Below are 19,558 nucleotides of genomic sequence, written 5' to 3'. Positions count from 1 at the left end.
ACACACGTACATATTTATTTATATATTCTTATATATATATATATATATATATTTTGTTATATATTTATAAAAAATTGAAATTTTTTATAATATTTTCTATCCCATCACAATATTATTTTATTTTCATATGAACAAGTCATTTCTATTTTGGTATGTGCCATAACAATTAATATATTTCAATTTAATAAACTATTTACCATATAATATCATATGACTTATTCGAAACTTTTTTATTTTTATCTCTTTTCTCAAAAAATAAATATTTTTAGCTACATTTAAAAGTATATATTTTTTATAAAATTCATTTATGTTAATTATAAATTTATTTTAAAACTGTCAATATTATTAATTACACAAAATAATATCATAATTCATTATTATTTAAAATTTCAATACACATAAGCATAGCAATCACTATCCAAAAATGCGCTCTGAGTAAACTCCCGACCGAATCTAATACCCTGTAAACTAAACCCGACAAGATAAGTCACACTAGGCGAACCATGTGTAGCAAATGGAATTGGAGGCGTCGGGGTTGAATGCATAACCTCACGGTGACAAATCCAACCCCTACGCAAACAAACTCATCCCTTATGGGTTGATTGATACTTTGATAATATGGGTGTGTTTGTTTGGGTTTGGATTTTTAGTTAAGATTTGAATAGTAAATTTTGATTAGAATAGTAATATGATATTTTGAATATAAAATTAATTTTTAGTATAATATTTCCTCCGTTTCAATACAATAGTCTTGTTTACGACTTTTGTTCGTCCCAAAACAATAGTCTCATATCCATAAATAATCATATTATCATAAAATTATCCATACTTTTTCATTATTATTACACAATTGCTACTATTTTTTACACTAATATATTCATAAAGTCCTTATATTTTACCAACTATTAATATAATATTAATATTTTTTATATTTTGTGTCCGACACAATATGACTATATTTTTAAAAAGAATGAGTATAAAAAATAAAAAATTAAGTATTTGATTTGATATTTTAAAAAGAAAAATTTGGATAAATAATAAATATCTTCACAAATCTCTCAAACAAACACGGCTAAATGTATTTTAACTTGATTCACGTTCCACTTGCTACAAATGGATAAAGCTAGAAGTTGGTAGAGCTCTAAGTTCATAATTACGTCCTGGATTTAGGATTTGGATGCCTAAATTTTCAAATATTAATATACTATGTGTATGTTCGGGGGTTTGGATTTTGAGTTGGGATTTGAATAGTAAAAATTTTGAATTTGAATAGTTGTATGATGTGATATAAATAGGTGTTGATATGATGTTTTGAATGTAAAATTGATTTTTAGTATAATATAAAAAATGAAAAATAGGTGTTTGATTTGATATTTTTGGGGGAAAAAATTGAATGAATAGTAGAAATCTTATTAAATCCCCCAAACAAACACACCCATAGAGAATCTCCAACAAAAGATTGTATGAGCCTACAATGTTATTAAACAAATGTAAGCTCCATTAAGATATGAACTTAATTTTCAAAACACTATTGATTATACAATTATATACTTTTTTTTTTTTTTTTTCACTAAAATAAATTTATATATTCATAATTTTATTACTCTTATTTTAACAAATAACCAAATATGTCATTATTTTTTTCTATTTATATATTTTTCTATTAATCCATTAATAAATTTCATATAATACTCTCGTTATACTTTGTAACATACTTTAATTTAATATTAAAATATCTTATTTTTAATCTTCGTATCCAATTAAATTTATATGATTTTACCTGATAAATAGTGTATAATATTTTATAAAAAAATAAATTTAAATAGTAATTGAATAAATGAGCCACAAATTTACGTTACACATGTATCATGTCATATCCAACTTGAAATCGAAAGGATCTTTCAATAAAATGTGCACTCCAAAGGATAAAATAACATTAGCAATAGTTTAGTCCCGTAAGGGATGACCTAATGGTGTAAGGATTGGGCTTGTGATTATGAGATCATGGGTTCAAAATCCAAACGCCTCAGGTCACCTGCCACACATGATTTGCCTAGCCTGACTTTCCGATCAGGCCTGGTTTGCAATAGTTTGTCTAAACTATTAATCACTACTGACTCAATCATTAAACATGTTTGGTTGGTATTTTTTTATTTTTTATTTTTTCTTTTGAATTTTAGTTTTGAATGATCGTTTGGAATATGTGAATGTTTTGTAAGAATAAATAATATATTTTTATAGAGAATCGTAAAAATTGAATATCAACAGTTTTAAAAAAATATGTCCGAAAGAACAAATTGAAAAATTAGGGCATGTTCTCGTTTCTATTTAGTTGAATCTAATATATATATATATAATTTCTTTAAAGAATAATAATATTAATTGTATAATAAAGAAATTGTAAAAATAAAATAAAATGAAAGTGCAAAGCTTTACTATACAAGGAAAATAATCTTCAAAATTATAAACGAGCAAAATACTCCATCACCCACTCATAAATAATACTCCATATGTTACATAAAAATATGCTCTTTTTCATTTTTATGTCTTTGTCATAATATATTTATTTATTTTTAATAATAAAATTAAAAATAATAATATTTTATTAATGAGTAAAAATATGTAATATAATTTTAATATTCTACTTTTATATTATAAATCAAATTAATAATTTTATAGACATTAAAAGTATTTTGTTGTTTATAAATGAATTAATACATTTAAATAAACATTTAATTTGGAAGAGAGAAAAAAACATACAAATATGAAGTAAGCATATCTAATTTTAATGAACGTTAAAAAGTAGAATAAAGTATGAAAAAGTAAATGTGACAAGAAAAATCAATATACACAAGTACAACTATCGTAAGGTTATGGGTTCAAATCCCTGACGCGGTCACCTGTCACACATGATTCATATAGTGTGTTTTTTCTATCGGATAGTGGATGCGAAATCCCATGTCATAAAAAAAAAAAAAAAAAAAAAATTATTGAAAATTTATCAATATATACAAGTACAACAAAAGTCATTTCCCCAAACAATACACATCATCATTCCACCTACAATATATAAATTCACAAACAAACTTATTAAAGATTTGTTTTTTTAACCAATTTTTTTCAAATTTTATTTTTAGTACTCTACGGGACTTTGTATTTCTCATAATTATATATATTTTTTCTTTTACATAATATTTCATCAAATATTATTTTAATATCAAACTCAAATAATTAATTAATTAATTAGATAACTTTCCTTAACAAACAATCCATGGAAGCCATAAGGCACTCTTCCGGGCAACCTTACCTTAGCAACAATGTCTAAATCCTCACTTTTTGCGTCCATTATTAACAACCACGACTCTTCCCGGTGTTCATCGTGCATATATGTCACTAAGTACCCGTCGTCCTCCGCCGCTCCCGGAGTTTCAGGATCCCTCGCCACGAATTGGGGCTCGCCCCCATAGCACCCTGGACCGTACACCCGGCTAGCCACCGTGCAGTCCGGCCACGTCGTCGGGGACTGCAAATCGAGCTTCACTATTCCAGCTGCCTTTGGCATTTCTTCTATTATTGCAGCGTATACGTATCTGTAAAAAATATTTGGATCCATAATTAATAAGGATATGCATTGGCTATATATTCTCAATGTTTCACTTAAATATTTTAGATTAGGTACGGAGTTTTAGGTATTGAAAAATTGATAAGTAATTAAGAAATGTATTAATAAAAATAATTATAGATTACAATTAATTAAAATGATTAAATAGTTTAATTAAAATAAAAAAAATTATAAAGTATGAATTTAAAAATGCATAATTATATTTTTTTAAAAAAATTACCTGTGACGGACGAAAAGAGAAAGAATGGACAAATTAAATGGAACGAAATATATATTTTAATTTATGTTAGTTGTAGTATTAGATTGTTAATAAAAAAAATAAAATATTTTTTATTGAAAATTATTACTTTTTGTGAATATATAAATTATATATTGTGTGAATTTATGTATATATATACTTTATTATTCATCTGCATTATAACTTAAAAAAGATAACCTTAAATATTTATATTTATTATTCTTTCCGTTCCGCATAATTTGTTTTTATTTTTATTTTTTTCTCTTCTACATAATTTATCTTTTTTTTCTAAAAAAAATTGATTATACACTTTAATCATATTTTAAAATTTAAAATTTAATTTTTTAATCTTAATTAAACTATTTATATATCTTAATCTTAATTTATAATTATTTTTATTAAATAATAATTATTTTTATTAATACATTTTTTAATTACTTATTAATTATATTTATTATCTAGAACGCAGGGTGTATGAAACATTGCCTTAAATATTATGGGTGTGTTTGTTTGGGGGTTTGGATTTTGATTTGGGATTTGAATAGTAAAAATTTTGAATTTGAATAGTTGTATGATGTGATATAAATATGTGATGATGTGATATTTTGAATGTAAAATTGATTTTTAGTATAATATAAAAAATGAAAAATAAGTGTTTGATTTGATGTTTTTGGGAGAAAATTTTTGGATAAATAGTGAAATCTCGTGCAAATCCATCAAACGAACACATTAATTTTCAAAATATCAAAATTTCTAAAAGTTCCAAAAACCATAAATAGAGGTTATATAAGGCTCCTTTAGATAAACAATTTAAAACTCTTATATATTTAATAAATATATATATATATATATATATTAATTGCTGATGAATAGCGTAATTGACTAATTGTTTGAGCATGCCTGTTAATAATTTATACCGATTTTGCTTTCCGGCGTAAGCCGGATTGATGACTCCAAACTCCAAATTCATCTTCGGACACAACGCCTGTCTTCCCACAACCTCCTTTGTCCGTACATCAATGGCGACTCTTTCCACCACCGACCGGAACGAACTTATCCTCTCCAGACCGTCCTCGATCGACAAAACGTTCGGCGCCACCACCACTACTCTCCCGCCGGAATCCTCGTCCCACGCGTTTATCACGTGCATCATATTGAATCCCGGCGCCTCCACCCACACCAGCTCCCTCTCGTCCTCCGCCCGCCGCGGCAGAATTCCGACGCGCGGCCTCTTCCCGCCGTCGTACACCACCGGCGACCTCCCCCTCACGATCTCCGCCGCCCTCACCACCACCTGAATATCCTCGAACACGATAAACCTTTCCGTCACCGCGAAATCGTGCACGAACGACGGCCCCGCCGTGGAAATCGCCACGCCGCAGCCGCCGCCGGCGGCGACGGCGAGCTTACTCCGCCGCGAATCGATTTTGAAAAATGTCAGAAACGGCGGAAATATGTCGCAGCTGAAGGCGAAAGTCTCTCTCGTCGCCGGATCCGTCTTCGGGTGGGCGGTCATCCTCAACGGCGGATCTCCGGCGCCGGAATCGAAACCCTGCCGGCCGCCGGTGACAATATCCCCAGCCGGCGTCACTTTCACGGCGTACGGAAGGTCCGTCTCACACAGCGCGAAAAGCCTCCCGCCAATCAAAGCCAAGCTCGTGTTCGCCGTACCGAACCCGGTTCGCCGCGGATCGAAAAAACCGGCGGCGGCTCGGGCCACCGCCATCGCGGATCGGGCCAAGGAGGCCCAAAGCCCGTTGAAAGACGAGAACGGGCTCGGCAATATAGGGTGCCCTAGCTCCATCTCCACCACGAATTTATGCGTCCGTACATAACGGCTACAAAACGTCGCCGTTCCGTCGGAAATTCTGACGCAGTGAAGCATCCCGTCGCCGTCGAACAAATGGTACGGTCCGGTCGCCGGAACGAACTGAGGATTCGGCCCGTTGCGGATGTACGCGCCGTCGAGAGCCGCCGGTAGAGCGCCGCCGTCCGCCACTCGGCACGGCGTCGGCGGAAGCTCTCCGACCGGCGCAAAATTCCCCGACAGGACGCGGCGGGGGTCGATCGACGGCGGCAGCGGCGAGGCGTCCATGAAGGTGCAGATAAGGTCGTCCATGGATTTGAAGATTGTGGTGAGCAGAGAGTGCTTTGTCAGAGCGGTAGAGGTTCTTATGACAGCAGCAGCAGTAGCATCAATGGCGGCGCCATTGATGTTTGATTGGTAGGAAGAAGACGAGGATGTCTGAGCAGTTAAATTAGTTGGAATCTGAGGGTTTCTAGGTTTCGGCAATGGCGGAAAACTGATTGGAGGGGATGAAGAAGAGGAAGAAACTACGTACATCATTTTTCGTGCTTAGATGTGTGTCTAAATATGCAATTAATGTCTGTGTTTATGTTGTATTTATAGTACGGCTCATGTGGTTTAACATGTGTTTAACTGTTCTTCAGTTTATGTTCGTACTATTTATTTATTTATTTATTTTCAGATTTATGTAACATATGGATTATTACTTAAATAGTAGGCTAAGGTAAGATTTTTTTCAGATTTATGTAACATATGTTTCTTCACTTTGAATATTTGTTTGGTTACTTGGCATGATAAGGGTATATTCTTTTGCGATTTTATATTGAAATAATAATATTTATTTTGAATCATTTTTAACAAAAATATAATATTTATTCTCACCAAATATAATATTACAATACTATTTAAGCAAAATCTAAAAAAAAGTAATAAAAAAATATATTTAATTAAAATCAAAATTCAATCCGACAAAAAATCTAAATTAAGTAAAAACAAATTACTTTCAAAGTAATTACTACTTCTGTACAATATAAAAATGAAAAAATAATGTATCTTAACTAAAATTGGACAATAAATACACTCACAGTGTGCATATATATACATATTATATATTATATATATCATTTCCATTTTCTGAATTTTCCCATATGTTTCCCAAATTTACCGTGCTTGAACTTACCATGCTTCTTGAATTTCCCTCCAAAATGCCCTCCCATTCCCATATGCCCATAGTGTCCATAGGGCCCATGATGTCCATGGTGACCGCCGTGGGCCAGCGCCGCCGCCGCCGCTGCCGCCGCACCGCCGGCAAGTATTCCTCCAAACCCTGCTACCAATGCCCAATTTATGTAGAAAACTCAAAAAACTGAATTAAAAGTAAATTTATATTCTCAAATGTCAAAATAAAAATAATGATATTTTGATATAAAATAAGTTTGGTAAAAAGTAGACTGCTACCTCCGTTTGGCTTTAAAGTCTCATTTACTTTGTACGTGTTGATATTTGAATATTAATTATTATATCAAAACGTAATAAATTAAAAAAAAATTGTAAAAATACTTCAATTAATGTATTATAATACTAATAGAATGAGATTTCTAAAAAATATAATATAAATATAAAAATATTTTTAATAGTAATCACGTTGACGCAAAAGGTAAATGTGACTCCTAGAGGCGAACGAAAGGAGTATAAAATATTACTTCCTCCGTCCCAGCTAATTTGTTCCATTTATATTAGAAACGGAGTTTTGAATATTATGTAATTAGTGAGTAATTAAGAAGTGTATTAATAAAAATAATTATAATTTAATAAAAATAATATTTAATTAAGATTAAAATGACTAAATAGTTTAATTAAAATAAATAAATTATAAATTATGAATTTTAAAATATGATTAAAGTGGAATTTTTTTTTTTTAAAAAAAGACAAATTAAATGAGACAAATAAAATAGAAATAGTGAAATTAAGTGGAAAGAAGAGAGTATAAGAAATTTATTAAAATATTAATAAAAGATAATGTGATTAGTAGAAAAAATAGTGATAATTTATTATTATTTGTTAAAATAAAAATAATAAAATTACGAGTGATAGAATTATTTATTATAAATAAATTATATAAAATTAACAAACAATAAACAATTAAAAAAAAATACGGTATAATTGCAGCGGACGGGGTGTACAAAATATTTTATTTATTTCTAATTAAAGTAAAATAAATACCTTTATGTGGATTAGAGGAGCCAGCATGGTAGCCTGGGGCTGGGTAGCCTGCATTTGGAGGGTATCCCTGTGGGTACCCTGTGGGAGGGTACCCATGAGGTGGGTAACCATGGTTGGGTGGATAACCATGAGGTGGGTAACCCCCGGGTTGTGGATACTGATGAGGATACCCACCCTGATGAGGATAGCCTGGATAGCCTGGTGGTGGGTACCCTTCCGGAGGATAGCCACCAGGCGGCGGGTAGCCACCGCCGCCGCCGTACGGTGGCGGAGGGCCTTGGTGGCCGCCGGAATAAGGGATCATGTTTTTGTCGGATTTTCCATCCTCTCCACCTCCCATTTTGTATAAGTGCGTAGTATATCTCGATTTTGACTTTGAACCAAGAATATATATATATATATGTATGTGTATGTGTATGTATATGAGTGATAATAAATTTGGTGACCTGAAAATGTGCATGCAATGTGAGGACATGCACAAATTTCTGAACATCACTAGAAATATTATAAAACAATATATAACTAGAAATAATTTTAGAAAAATTTAAAGATATAATTCAATTATAGTAATTCATAATATTAAAAACAAATTCATGTAATCAGCATGAATTCCGTGTAAAAATAATAGTCGGATTACATTATTAAACGAGGTTGATCACAAATTTTTACTCAAGTTCATAGTAAAAAACAGTATAATCTATAATTAATTTGAGCAAATGTAATATATTCATATAATAAATTATATAATTTTATTGAATACTTTATGTGTTGTTAATGTTCGGTGTAATGTGGATTAAAAAAATAATATGTATTGGAAAAGTAAAATAAAAAAACAAAAAGATAATTGAAAGAATTTTTGAAAATTTAATGAGTAATTAAAAATAATAAAAATAAATAATATAAATAATTGTATTAAATAAATATTGAATAAAGAATAATAATTAAATAGTATAATTTTTTTTTTATCAAAATTAATAAACAAAGCCGGAAGAGCCCAGGCATACGCTTATTTTAAACGGTCTAATTCTGGGCTGGATTTAAATGGACCGGATCAACTAGCCCATTGGATATCTGAAATATTTACCCAAGCATGTGTACGGAAGCGAGACCCAAAAGCATTTTCCGGGTCGGGTTATGTAATGTGGGCCTATAGAAAAATTTGGGTTAGCTTCTGAAGGTTGTACTTCTATTCGGACTGACCGCTGAATTACCGTTTTCCGTCGCCGTTGAATGCCAAACTGATCCGCAGATCTTAGCTGGGAACCGAATCCAGGGAAGGTTTTGGGAATCGGCGGACGATATACGTGTAGGTGTGCGTCTGTAGGTTGCCGGAATTTGGAGAGGAGGGGAGGAAATGGGGACGGCAACCGCATTAGCGCCGGGGCTGTCGCGGAAGCTGAAGAAGGTGTTGGAGACTCGCACGGACGCCCCCGATCTGCTCACGTCGCTCAACACTCTCTCCGAATTTTATTCCGAGAACACTGCTCATGGCCGCAGGAATCTCCGATCCACAATCGAGAAGCGTGGTCTCTCCATCAATGAGGAGTTCCTTGCCGCCTCTGCCTCCGCACAACAGGTGCGTGCTGAAACAGTTTACAGCTGCCTTTATGCTTCTTTGAAGCGTCTGTTGATCTAGTGTAAGTTTTTATTGTAACTGCATTATCAAACGAGGACTTGTATGATCTGCTACAATAGTAATTGCACTGCTGCTGGTACCTTGTTGTAGTAGGTAAGCTGATGTATCAAAATGTTTATTTAGAGCTGGTTATATTTGGTTTGTTAGTGATTTCAGAGCATCTGGGAGATAATTGAACTAAGTATTAGGAGCCTAGTGTATAGTTCTTCCTTTATTTATATACACAAAATGTCACTAAGTAAAATAAACAAAGATTTTCTTGATCCAAATTTGCCTCTGTACAACAGTCAAGCGTGTCACCACTTCAAGCCACAACCACCTACTAATTGAAGTAAATCCCTGAAATTTTTTGCTCCTTATTGTTAATTAGATTAAGTGATCCTTGGATTAGAGTATTATGAATGGAACTTATGTTTTACATTCGTCACAGTTGCATCAATTACATGGTTGCCCGTCAGTATCATTTTTTTATTGTTTTTCTTCCCCGAAAATTATGTATATGAAGAGAACTTGTATATCAATACTCCTAGTGAGTAGGTGCCATCTACTTCTGTAGTTTGATCATTCATCAGATGATATAATTTTATTGGTCACTGTAGGCAGTGGCTAGTTATCTTTTTCTCCTGTTATTTATTTGTTTATTTTGGTTGGAAAGCAATCTTATTGCATTTTGCTTGTTCTTTTTAGGCTTTGGACTGTGTTGAGGAAGAGGTCAACTCCCTGGCTGAATGTTGTGATAAGTATGGATTTCATTCTCGTAATTTTTCTGAAATGCATATTTTTATCTTATTTTTGCCATCTATAGTGTTCTCTGAGGTGAGCTAACCAGGTCCAGGTCCAGGTCCATAATTTTGCTCATGTTCTTGAATGGTGAGAACTAGTAATTGAAATATCTGTGCTAGAAGATTGCTGATGTGTAGATAATGAAGTTAGGTTTGGCAGAGGTACATAATTATTAAGTAAACAGTCTAGGTTATAAATATGTCAATTATTTTGAAAGCTTTAAGCCTTTGAGCCTTGTGTTGTTTCTCCTTGAAGTGGGTTTATTTTATCCTTTGGCTTCATCTACATTCCGCAAAATGTTCTTTAATTCTAGCCACTTATTCTAATAAGTATTATTGCCCTTGAGCATTTCACATGCATTGCACATGAAGAAAAAAGTTTATATACTAAGAACAGATAACAGGTTCATCAGTTCGTCGCCTGACTTTTTACTTTCTATTCTAGGATTGCAAAAGCTTTAAGCAATTGTAATGCTACTACTGGTGATATTATCAGTACCACTGAGAGGCTTAAACAGGAACTTGAAACTACTATGCAGAGGCAAGAGATAGCATCATGCTTTCTTCGTGACTATCAGCTTTCTAATGATGAAGTATTGGCCAATGCTCTTTGACCTAAATCCAAAATTTGAGTTCAATTAAATTGATTATATTCAAATATTCTTTCTTGTAACTATTCTTGTTAGATAAATGCATTGCGAGAGGAAGAATTGAGCGAAGACTTTTTCAAGGCACTGGCTCATGTTCATGAAATACACGCAAATTGCAAAGTATTGCTTAGGACACACCACCAGGTTTGTCATCATTACCCCTCTTTCTTTGATTTATATTCTTGCACATACTCACGCATATATACTCACAGAGAATTCTATTCCTTGACTTTCCGAAAAGAAGATACTTCTATTAGTTGCCAATTTGTTTTCAATGATGTCGATATGATGACTCCTAATTAAGTACACACGAACACATGCATATATTCTCTTATTATATGAATCTTTAAATATAAAATTTTTGGACATTAATTTTGCAATAACATCCTGCAGAGGACTTAATGCCTATGAGAATGAAGACCATATGGATGTATATTGGGTCCACACTCCATTCATTACCACCAAAAAATAAAACAAAACAAAATAAAATAAAAACAATTCGAGTCATTAGCGCTCATAAGTCATTGCAGACCTGAATTTTCATTGTGACATATATCATCACAATCACATTATTGTGGGTCCATTAAATATCGTGCTGATTTTATATGGCAATTGAAATGTTGGAAGTTTTGATAGCATGAGGTTAAAGTTGTTGATGTCCACTACCAGTGTACTTAAAGTAAGATGGAAGTAATTGTAAGATTTTAAATTATGAATATTATGGGCCATTGCAGAGATGGAAGTCTACAAATGGGAGTAATTTGTTTTTAATGGCTTTCTTGCCTTATACTTATGAGGTCCCCAAAATTTGATGTATTCTTTGATGTGTTGCTTTCTAAATAATAATTTCAGCATAAAATGAAATTCATTTTAAGACTCTTTACAGCGAGCAGGTTTGGAGCTTATGGATATGATGGCTGTCTACCAAGAAGGCGCTTATGAACGACTATGCAGGTAAACCTTGCAGTTGCTGGGTGGCTTGAAACACACAGACACTTCTTGTAATAATAAGTGTGTTTATATTTATTACTATATCCTTACAATAACATTATATTCTGCTTATGTGGTTCTGGGTGCATGCATGAACATCATATGCCCTGTTTTTCCTTCTTTTAAAAAAGTATAAAATTGGCAATAAACTAAATGCTGCATTTTATTACTTGCCTGTTTTAATGCTATTGCTTTCATAATTTTGTCTTCTAATACTATGATAATTGTCCATCATTTTTGCACTCAGAAGGCAATTGAATTCATAGTAGTATTTAGTAATAACACGATAAATCAAGTAAACAAATGAAATTTAAAAGATTTATTTATTTATTGAAGTTTATGAATCTGTGACTCTATCCCACCTTTTACATTAAACTTCTCCATCTATCCACTTGGAATCCTTTTGGCCTTGGAAGTGCCCTACCCTTGCCCCTGATTTAGCTTCTGCTAATTTTCTTCTTTCTTCTGATTTCACGACATATATCCCCTTTTCATGGCAAAAAATTAAGCATCAACCTTTTCTCCAATAGTAATGGATGACCAGTATGGTGTCACTATATGTATAGTTTAGTCTGTAAGCATGCATGAGAATTAGCATTAGCAAACATGATATTGAAAAGGCATTGTTAGATAATAATTGGAATTGTTTCTAGAACATCTTTCTAGACTTTGAGCAAATAAACTAATGTGTTAAAAATTGCCCAAGCATAACCATGTGATATAATCTTTGACTATAATAAGCATTGCTTCATTTATACTTGTGTTAATACCTTTCGATTCTTCTTTTCCTCGTATCTAGGTGGGTCCAAGCTGAATGTAGGAGACTTGGGGATATTGATAATCCTGAAGTTAGTGAACTCCTAAGAACTGCTGTGCGATGCCTCAAAGCAAGACCAGTACTTTTCAAATACTGCGCAGAAGAGGTCGCAAATATGAGACACAATGCACTCTTCAGAAGATTCATCAGTGCCCTTACTCGTGGAGGACCTGGTGGATTACCTAGGCCAATTGAAGTTCATGCTCATGACCCTTTAAGATATGTCGGCGACATGCTAGGATGGCTGCATCAGGTAGGTTTATGTAATTTATTAGCCATTTAGTAGCTGTATTCATTTTCCAAATTTGGTATTTTACGCTTGGTTATTTTTTCCCATTTCTTTGGCTTACACAGGCCTTGGCATCTGAAAGAGAACTTGTCTTAGCTCTGCTCGATCCTGATTCAGTGGCAGATACCGGACCAATTGCTCAAAGGTTCTTGAAAATCTCAGAGAATGATTTGGGAAAGACAGAACCAGACTTGACGTTTGTTCTAGACCGTATCTTTGAAGGAGTTTGTCGGCCATTTAAAGTGAGAGTTGAACAAGTTTTGCAATCACAACCAAACCTTATAATTTCGTACAAGCTTAGCAGCACTCTGGAATTTTACAGCCACACAGTGAGTTTACTCGATTCATGCCTAAACAGTTCATGCTATTGTAACTGTTGTTTTTCTTATTCTCCGACCTTAACCCGTTGCCTGCAGATATCAGACTTGCTAGGAAGGGAAACTGCTCTCAGCGATACACTCTGGGCTCTCAAGGATGCTGCTCAAAAAACATTTTTCGACATACTAAAAGCCCGTGGAGAGAAGCTTCTTCGATATCCACCACTAGTTGCTGTCGATCTTTCTCCACCTCCAGCACTAAGGGAAGGTGTTTCAGTGCTCCTTGAAATAATCGAAAATTACGACAGTATGATGGTTCCTGTGTCCGGGAAGAAGCCTGCCTTTGAACCCGTTATATCTGCTTTGCTGGATCCTATTATTCAGGTGTGTTTTAAGTATCGCTTTTTGAATGGCTTTCCCAGCTGCTGAGCTCCGATAGATTATCTTCCGATCTTTGAAGATTGCCTATCTGTTGTCTGATTGATTCGATAGTGAAGAATCTGCGTAATTAACATCGATATCTAACTTTGTTCGGCACTCATCGATTGATTTACTGTTCCTTGTGTTCAGATGTGTGAACAAGCAGCAGAAGCACACAAATCCAAAGGCATAACTCCATCGCCGAGAAGAATTAAACCAAGCCCCGACGCATCTCAACTACGCAGATCGTCTATAGACGCCATCTTAGATAATGGCTCGTCTGCCCTTTCGACTCAGGTATATATATATGTATATGTATATATCCATGTTCGATTTTCCTACACTCTCAAGCTATTCAACCATGCATTTGCTTCTTTCCCCACAGATCCGGGAAACACCTTCGAGAATCTTTCTGATCAACTGCCTCTGCGCCATCCGACAACCATTGCTAGGCCACGAGGTTGCCTCCGACTACGTGAAGAAACTCGGGTCCATGATCGAAACCCACATCCGCGGTCTTGTCGAGAAGGAAGTCGACGCAATCCTACGAAAATGCGGGCTATCAACCAAGATGCCTCACTTCTATGGCTCATTCAAGGATGGCGACCGGAAACCACTGGCTGAGACGGAGGGCATGTCCCCGGCAGCTCTCTCGGAGTGTCTCAAGGCTTTCTTTGGCCTCGTTTTGGGGAGTGAAAGTTCCCTGCCGGAGTTTGAACAGATGCAGGTGCCGAGCCTGCGATCGGAAGCGTGCCTTCAGCTGGCTAAGTCTCTGGCCGAAGCTTATGAAGTCATTCACAAGGCGATCATGGATCCGGAAAACGGGTACCCAGATCCCCGGACCCTGGCCCGGCATCCTCCCGATCAGATCCGGACCATTCTGGGAATATGAATACGAAGGTAGAATATATGCATACATGTAAGTCATTCGCCGTTATAAGTTTTATAGCATTATTCGGTGTATTTAGGACTTCCATCATGTTGTGCTTGTTTGTGATATCGATCTTGCTTCTATGCTATTAGACAATTTATAATAAATATTTTTTTTTATTATAAATAATATTGTTAAAATATTACAAAACTTTTTACATTTGAGAATATTATTAGGCTAATAAGTTTGGAAATGAATTGAATTACGGAAATTTGTATGATGTTGGGCTTGGCTGGTGGCAGCTTTACTGAATTTTCTTACCATTATTATTACTACTATTTGAAAGTAAATAATTACTTAAAATAAAATAAAATAAAACATTTAAAATATAATTATAATATATAATTATTTTTTATAAAAATAATTTATTTAAGATTAATCGAAATAAAATATTTTATTATCTAAAATATGTATAAGTTTATACTCTCTTCCAAAAAATATTATTTCGTCTATCTCAAAATAATAATTTTATTTTTATTTTTTTTAATTAATTTTTTATTTTTTTATTAAATTATCCTTTGCTTTTTGCAATAATTATATAAAATAGAGTAATTTGATTTTTAGACACTTTTACACCCACCTTTCGTGCCCAATATTTTTTTATTAATATTATGATGAATTTTTTGAATAATATTATTTATAAAAAAATTATATTTAAATATATATATATACAAAGAGAGAAATAGCAGGAATTTGCAAGGAGAGAGAGTTGGAATTTGTAAGTTGTAACCCTAGGCAAGAATCAAGACCCAGTTGGGCGTGTGGCCACCACCGTTGCCGTCTTCACGCCCATTCTCTTTCTCTCTCTCTGGATTACTCGCATCACATCTCCTTTCCCTCTTCTGCACGCCTCTTCCTGATATCAAATCTTAGGGTTAGGGCTTTGATTTTCATCGATATCACTTGAATTGGGAGCGATGTCGGATCAGAAGTTGACTCGTATTGCAATTGTGAGCTCCGACAAGTGCAAGCCCAAAAAATGTCGTCAGGAGTGCAAAAAGAGCTGCCCTGTCGTCAAAACAGGTAAACTTCCCAATCTGCGAATCTTTGTCGGCGGTTTCGCTGCGCGATTTTGTTTCCTGTCTCTTTGTTGTCGCGTAATCGATTGATTTTGTGGAGTAAAGTCTATGTTAATTCTTATTGGTCGAATAAATTATTGCACTGCCTTCATGATGTGATTGCACACTGTCTTCGGTTGCACCTTCCAATTGAGGAAGGTGTAGAAAGGATATTTTTGGTTGAATTGATGATTCAAGTTAGAAACTAGTTTGTATTGACCTTATGGATTGCTGCAGATGAAAATATCTGTTACTTAGTGCTATGAAGTTAATCAATTCCTTTCCTATTCTTTTTAGCTGTACTGCTGTATGTTTCCAGGTAAACTTTGCATTGAGGTGACTCCTGCAGCGAAGATTGCTTTCATCTCAGAGGAATTGTGCATTGGATGTGGTATCTGTGTCAAGGTACGATTGAATCCAAACATTCATTAAGAACATATTATTCGAACTCATCTAGATATGATGTTAACTGACATTTTCGAGATGGATCTTTGGTTTTCCAGAAATGCCCATTTGAAGCAATTCAGATTATCAATCTACCCAAAGACTTGGATAAGGACACTACCCATCGATATGGTCCAAACACCTTTAAATTGCACAGGTTGGATCAAACTGCAGTTTTCCTTATTGATTGTTGTTTGGCTGCTTAGTTATTGGATTGCCATACGTATTTCTTATCAGGTTACCTGTTCCGAGACCTGGGCAAGTTCTTGGCTTGGTTGGAACAAATGGCATTGGAAAATCAACTGCACTCAAAGTGTTGGCTGGAAAGTTGAAACCGAACTTGGGACGCTTCAATGTAATTTCCTTGACCTAGTAAAGTCCATACAATATTTTTAGATGGAACCTATTGCTGAATCCTGAACTTATTCTGAATATTCATCTTCTCCAGAATCCTCCTGATTGGCAAGAGATTTTGACATACTTTCGAGGATCTGAGCTGCAAAACTACTTCACTCGTATCCTTGAAGATAATTTGAAGGTAATTTTCGATAAAAATGTTGAGTCAGAATCCCTCGATCATATTTATATTTTGTTTCATTCAAGCATTTGGTGCTTTATTTGATAAAGACAGTCGCTATCTAGAAAATTTTTTTCGATATGTTTAGTTTGGTTGTTTAGCTAATAAAACTGAGATTAGCTTGGTGGTTCCTCTTGTATATTGCAACCATCGTTGTCTGTAATATGTTAAAGTGAAACGGAGTAGAACAATGTGAGCTGAAAAAAAATAAAATTTGTTCTTTTAGCTTATATTCAAGTTCAAATTAATCTTTTATAATCTCCCTCTGCCTTCTAACATAAAATTTATACTTTGCATAGACTACTGCTTATTGTAGTTTCTTTGTTACCTATTCTGTTATATCACATAGGCAATCATCAAGCCACAGTATGTTGACCATATCCCGAAAGCTGTTCAAGGCAATGTTGGTCAAGTCCTTTCACAGAAAGATGAGAGAGAGGTAAAAGAAGAACTTGCTGTTGATCTTGAGCTGAATCAAGTTATGGACCGGAATGTGGGAGATTTATCTGGTGGAGAGCTTCAGAGATTTGCAATAGCTGTTGTCGCTATCCAGAATGCAGAGATATATATGTTTGATGAGCCATCCAGTTATCTCGATGTGAAGCAGAGGCTTAAAGCTGCCCAAGTTGTAAGATCATTGCTCCGGCCTAATAGGTTTGTGACATCCCTAAGTTCCTGATTATAACTTTTGAAGCTTCAGCACCATCTGAATCTGGTCTTACATGTTCTTTGTTGGCATTTTCAGCTATGTGATAGTCGTGGAGCATGACCTTAGTGTGCTCGATTATTTGTCTGACTTCATCTGCTGCCTTTATGGGAAACCTGGTGTGTATGGGGTGGTAACCCTTCCTTTCTCTGTTAGAGAAGGAATTAATATATTTCTTGCTGGATTTGTCCCGACTGAGAATCTAAGATTTCGGGATGAATCACTTACATTTAAGGTAAACCCAAATTCTATTATTTATTGCATTCGGTGGAAAGAACCAGCTGATTGAGATTTTGAGAATAACTAGCTTCCTTTTCCAGGTTGCTGAGACTCCCCAAGAAAGTGCTGAAGAAATCGAGACATATGCAAGGTATAAGTATCCGACCATGACGAAAACCCAGGGAAACTTCAAGCTTAAGGTCATGGAGGGTGAATTCACCGACTCTCAAATAATTGTGATGCTTGGTGAAAATGGGACGGGGAAGACTACGTTTATCAGAATGCTGGTATATGTTTTATATCTCTCTCTATATATATATATGCTTGATAATCAGTTTGTTTTAAAATTGCTAATACCCGTCTTAATGGTAGGCTGGCCTTTTGAAACCTGATTCAGTCGAAGGATCTGATGTCGAAGTCCCTGAGTTCAATGTCTCTTACAAGCCGCAGAAGATCAGCCCGAAATTTCAGTCTACTGTTAGAATGCTGTTACATCAAAAAATCCGCGATTCCTACATGCATCCTCAGTTTGTCTCAGATGTCATGAAACCTCTCTTAATCGAACAACTGATGGATCAAGAGGTTGTGAATCTTTCTGGTGGAGAATTGCAAAGGGTCGCCCTGACTCTCTGTCTTGGAAAGGTTAACTTTTATCTTCGTATAAATATTCTTGTCAATTCCTCCCTTTTACAAATCGGTGTTGCTGAGTAATAACATGATCTTGTCCGATCATTAGAATATTCTAAAGAAAATGAATGATAAACGATTGATATATGTATGGATGCGCTAATAGTATATTTATTATCTACTAATATCGATTTTCACTGTATTGGTGTCTTGCAGCCGGCCGACATATATTTAATAGACGAACCAAGTGCATACCTCGACTCCGAGCAACGTATCGTCGCTTCAAAGGTTATAAAGAGATTTATCCTCCACGCAAAGAAGACGGCATTTGTTGTCGAGCACGATTTCATCATGGCAACATATCTCGCTGACAGAGTGATTGTGTACGAAGGGCAGCCGTCCATAGATTGCATTGCCAATTCACCTCAATCGTTACTAACCGGAATGAACCTTTTCTTATCCGTAAGCTTCCAATCCCTTAGTTCTTACACAATGTTTGTATTTTGCCCGTGTTACTAATGCAGTCCTTTGATGTCGACGCAGCACCTCGATATAACATTCAGACGGGACCCAACTAATTACCGCCCCCGAATCAACAAACTGGATTCGACCAAGGATCGCGAGCAGAAGACCGCGGGATCGTATTATTATTTGGACGACTAACGAGTGTTAAAAATGTCGGAAAACTGTTCGACCCTCTCTTCTTCATATCAGCTCGTGGATGTTGATGGATAGCGAAAATGTTTGTCGTAGTTGACGTGGAAGTCGAGGGTTAAGTCATGCACCGGAGGTGGGTTTTTTACGGGACGGCGTGTGGACATTTGTCGCCTATTATTGGTAAGCTTTCCGGTGAGTTCTTTCGTGTTCTTTTCTCGGCCTGTTTTGGCTGTTTTTATATGATGAGTAATTTATTACACACAGGATTTGGCTTCTCGGGATATAGTTGTCCCCGGTTTAAAGTTTTGTTAACTTTTCCGACTGAAGTATTGGTTTTGTTTTGATTTGATTTTGTGAATTGAGGACTACAGCTCGTGTAAAATGCCAACCCGGATGGATATGTTTAAGATGTTTTGAGACACACTATATTTTTCGTCCTATGAACATTAAACTTGGGTGGATAATGTGTTGAATTTTTTTCTCGAATAATATTCCCTTAGTTTTTATTTTAGTTTACGTATAAATTTTCATTTTAGTAATTTTTTTTA

At 34.8% G+C, this 19,558-nt stretch overlaps 4 protein-coding genes across 5 annotated transcripts; 2 read left to right on the top strand and 2 right to left on the bottom strand.

The window, feature by feature from the left end:
- Positions 1-3,122: 3,122 nt before the first annotated feature.
- Positions 3,123-6,457, bottom strand: LOC127255676 (probable carotenoid cleavage dioxygenase 4, chloroplastic). The gene is made up of 2 exons (XM_051281340.1): positions 4,778-6,457; positions 3,123-3,590 (listed from the first exon to the last, which is right to left on the bottom strand). Exons 1-2 carry the CDS (start codon positions 6,205-6,207, stop codon positions 3,236-3,238), a joined length of 1,785 nt encoding a protein of 594 aa, XP_051137297.1. The 5' UTR covers positions 6,208-6,457; the 3' UTR covers positions 3,123-3,235.
- A 313-nt stretch (positions 6,458-6,770) lies between these two features.
- LOC127255677 (uncharacterized) lies at positions 6,771-8,222 on the bottom strand. The gene is made up of 2 exons (XM_051281341.1): positions 7,891-8,222; positions 6,771-6,994 (listed from the first exon to the last, which is right to left on the bottom strand). Exons 1-2 carry the CDS (start codon positions 8,192-8,194, stop codon positions 6,789-6,791), a joined length of 510 nt encoding a protein of 169 aa, XP_051137298.1. The 5' UTR covers positions 8,195-8,222; the 3' UTR covers positions 6,771-6,788.
- An 845-nt stretch (positions 8,223-9,067) lies between these two features.
- Positions 9,068-14,881, top strand: LOC127255674 (conserved oligomeric Golgi complex subunit 6). Its single transcript, XM_051281339.1, has 10 exons — positions 9,068-9,466; positions 10,214-10,266; positions 10,754-10,901; positions 10,995-11,102; positions 11,845-11,912; positions 12,748-13,018; positions 13,120-13,383; positions 13,471-13,755; positions 13,942-14,088; positions 14,177-14,881. The coding sequence occupies exons 1-10, from the start codon at positions 9,245-9,247 to the stop codon at positions 14,681-14,683; spliced, it is 2,073 nt and encodes a 690-aa protein (XP_051137296.1). The 5' UTR covers positions 9,068-9,244; the 3' UTR covers positions 14,684-14,881.
- A 533-nt stretch (positions 14,882-15,414) lies between these two features.
- LOC127255541 (ABC transporter E family member 2) lies at positions 15,415-19,521 on the top strand. Of its 2 annotated transcripts, XR_007839663.1 has the most exons (12): positions 15,415-15,745; positions 16,100-16,185; positions 16,284-16,381; positions 16,462-16,579; positions 16,673-16,762; positions 17,151-17,455; positions 17,547-17,742; positions 17,828-18,013; positions 18,099-18,368; positions 18,570-18,815; positions 18,897-19,190; positions 19,275-19,521. XR_007839663.1 is itself a non-coding variant. In XM_051281113.1 (11 exons), the coding sequence occupies exons 1-11, from the start codon at positions 15,640-15,642 to the stop codon at positions 19,014-19,016; spliced, it is 1,821 nt and encodes a 606-aa protein (XP_051137070.1). In that variant the 5' UTR covers positions 15,415-15,639; the 3' UTR covers positions 19,017-19,521. The 2 variants fall into 2 exon arrangements, 1 of the variants encoding a protein (XP_051137070.1); XM_051281113.1 differs by having other exon boundaries at positions 18,897-19,521.
- Positions 19,522-19,558: the final 37 nt, after the last annotated feature.

The sequence above is a fragment of the Andrographis paniculata genome, unplaced genomic scaffold (genome assembly GCF_009805555.1).
Source record: "Andrographis paniculata isolate CXL003 unplaced genomic scaffold, ASM980555v1 Contig54END, whole genome shotgun sequence".
Classification (NCBI taxonomy): domain Eukaryota; kingdom Viridiplantae; phylum Streptophyta; class Magnoliopsida; order Lamiales; family Acanthaceae; genus Andrographis; species Andrographis paniculata.
Note: the sequence above shows the minus strand (reverse complement) of the source record. Positions and strands in the feature narration are given on the sequence as shown.

Bases quoted from the DNA above. Each gene is read 5' to 3' on its own strand.
- LOC127255676 (XM_051281340.1), bottom strand. From the start codon at position 6,207: ATGATGTACGTAGTTTCTTCCTCTTCTTCATCCCCTCCAATCAGTTTT. The intron at 3,591-4,777 runs GTATAAATTATT...TATTTTTTACAG, and splicing joins TACGCCGGAAAGCAAAATCG to ATACGTATACGCTGCAATAA.
- LOC127255677 (XM_051281341.1), bottom strand. From the start codon at position 8,194: ATGATCCCTTATTCCGGCGGCCACCAAGGCCCTCCGCCACCGTACGGC. The intron at 6,995-7,890 runs GTATTTATTTTA...CATTGGTAGCAG, and splicing joins CTCCTCTAATCCACATAAAG to GGTTTGGAGGAATACTTGCC.
- LOC127255674 (XM_051281339.1), top strand. From the start codon at position 9,245: ATGGGGACGGCAACCGCATTAGCGCCGGGGCTGTCGCGGAAGCTGAAG. The intron at 10,902-10,994 runs GTATTGGCCAAT...TATTCTTGTTAG, and splicing joins ATCAGCTTTCTAATGATGAA to ATAAATGCATTGCGAGAGGA. The intron at 13,019-13,119 runs GTAGGTTTATGT...TGGCTTACACAG, and splicing joins TGCTAGGATGGCTGCATCAG to GCCTTGGCATCTGAAAGAGA.
- LOC127255541 (XM_051281113.1), top strand. From the start codon at position 15,640: ATGTCGGATCAGAAGTTGACTCGTATTGCAATTGTGAGCTCCGACAAG. The intron at 17,743-17,827 runs GTAAACCCAAAT...TTCCTTTTCCAG, and splicing joins ATGAATCACTTACATTTAAG to GTTGCTGAGACTCCCCAAGA. The intron at 18,816-18,896 runs GTAAGCTTCCAA...ATGTCGACGCAG, and splicing joins GAATGAACCTTTTCTTATCC to CACCTCGATATAACATTCAG.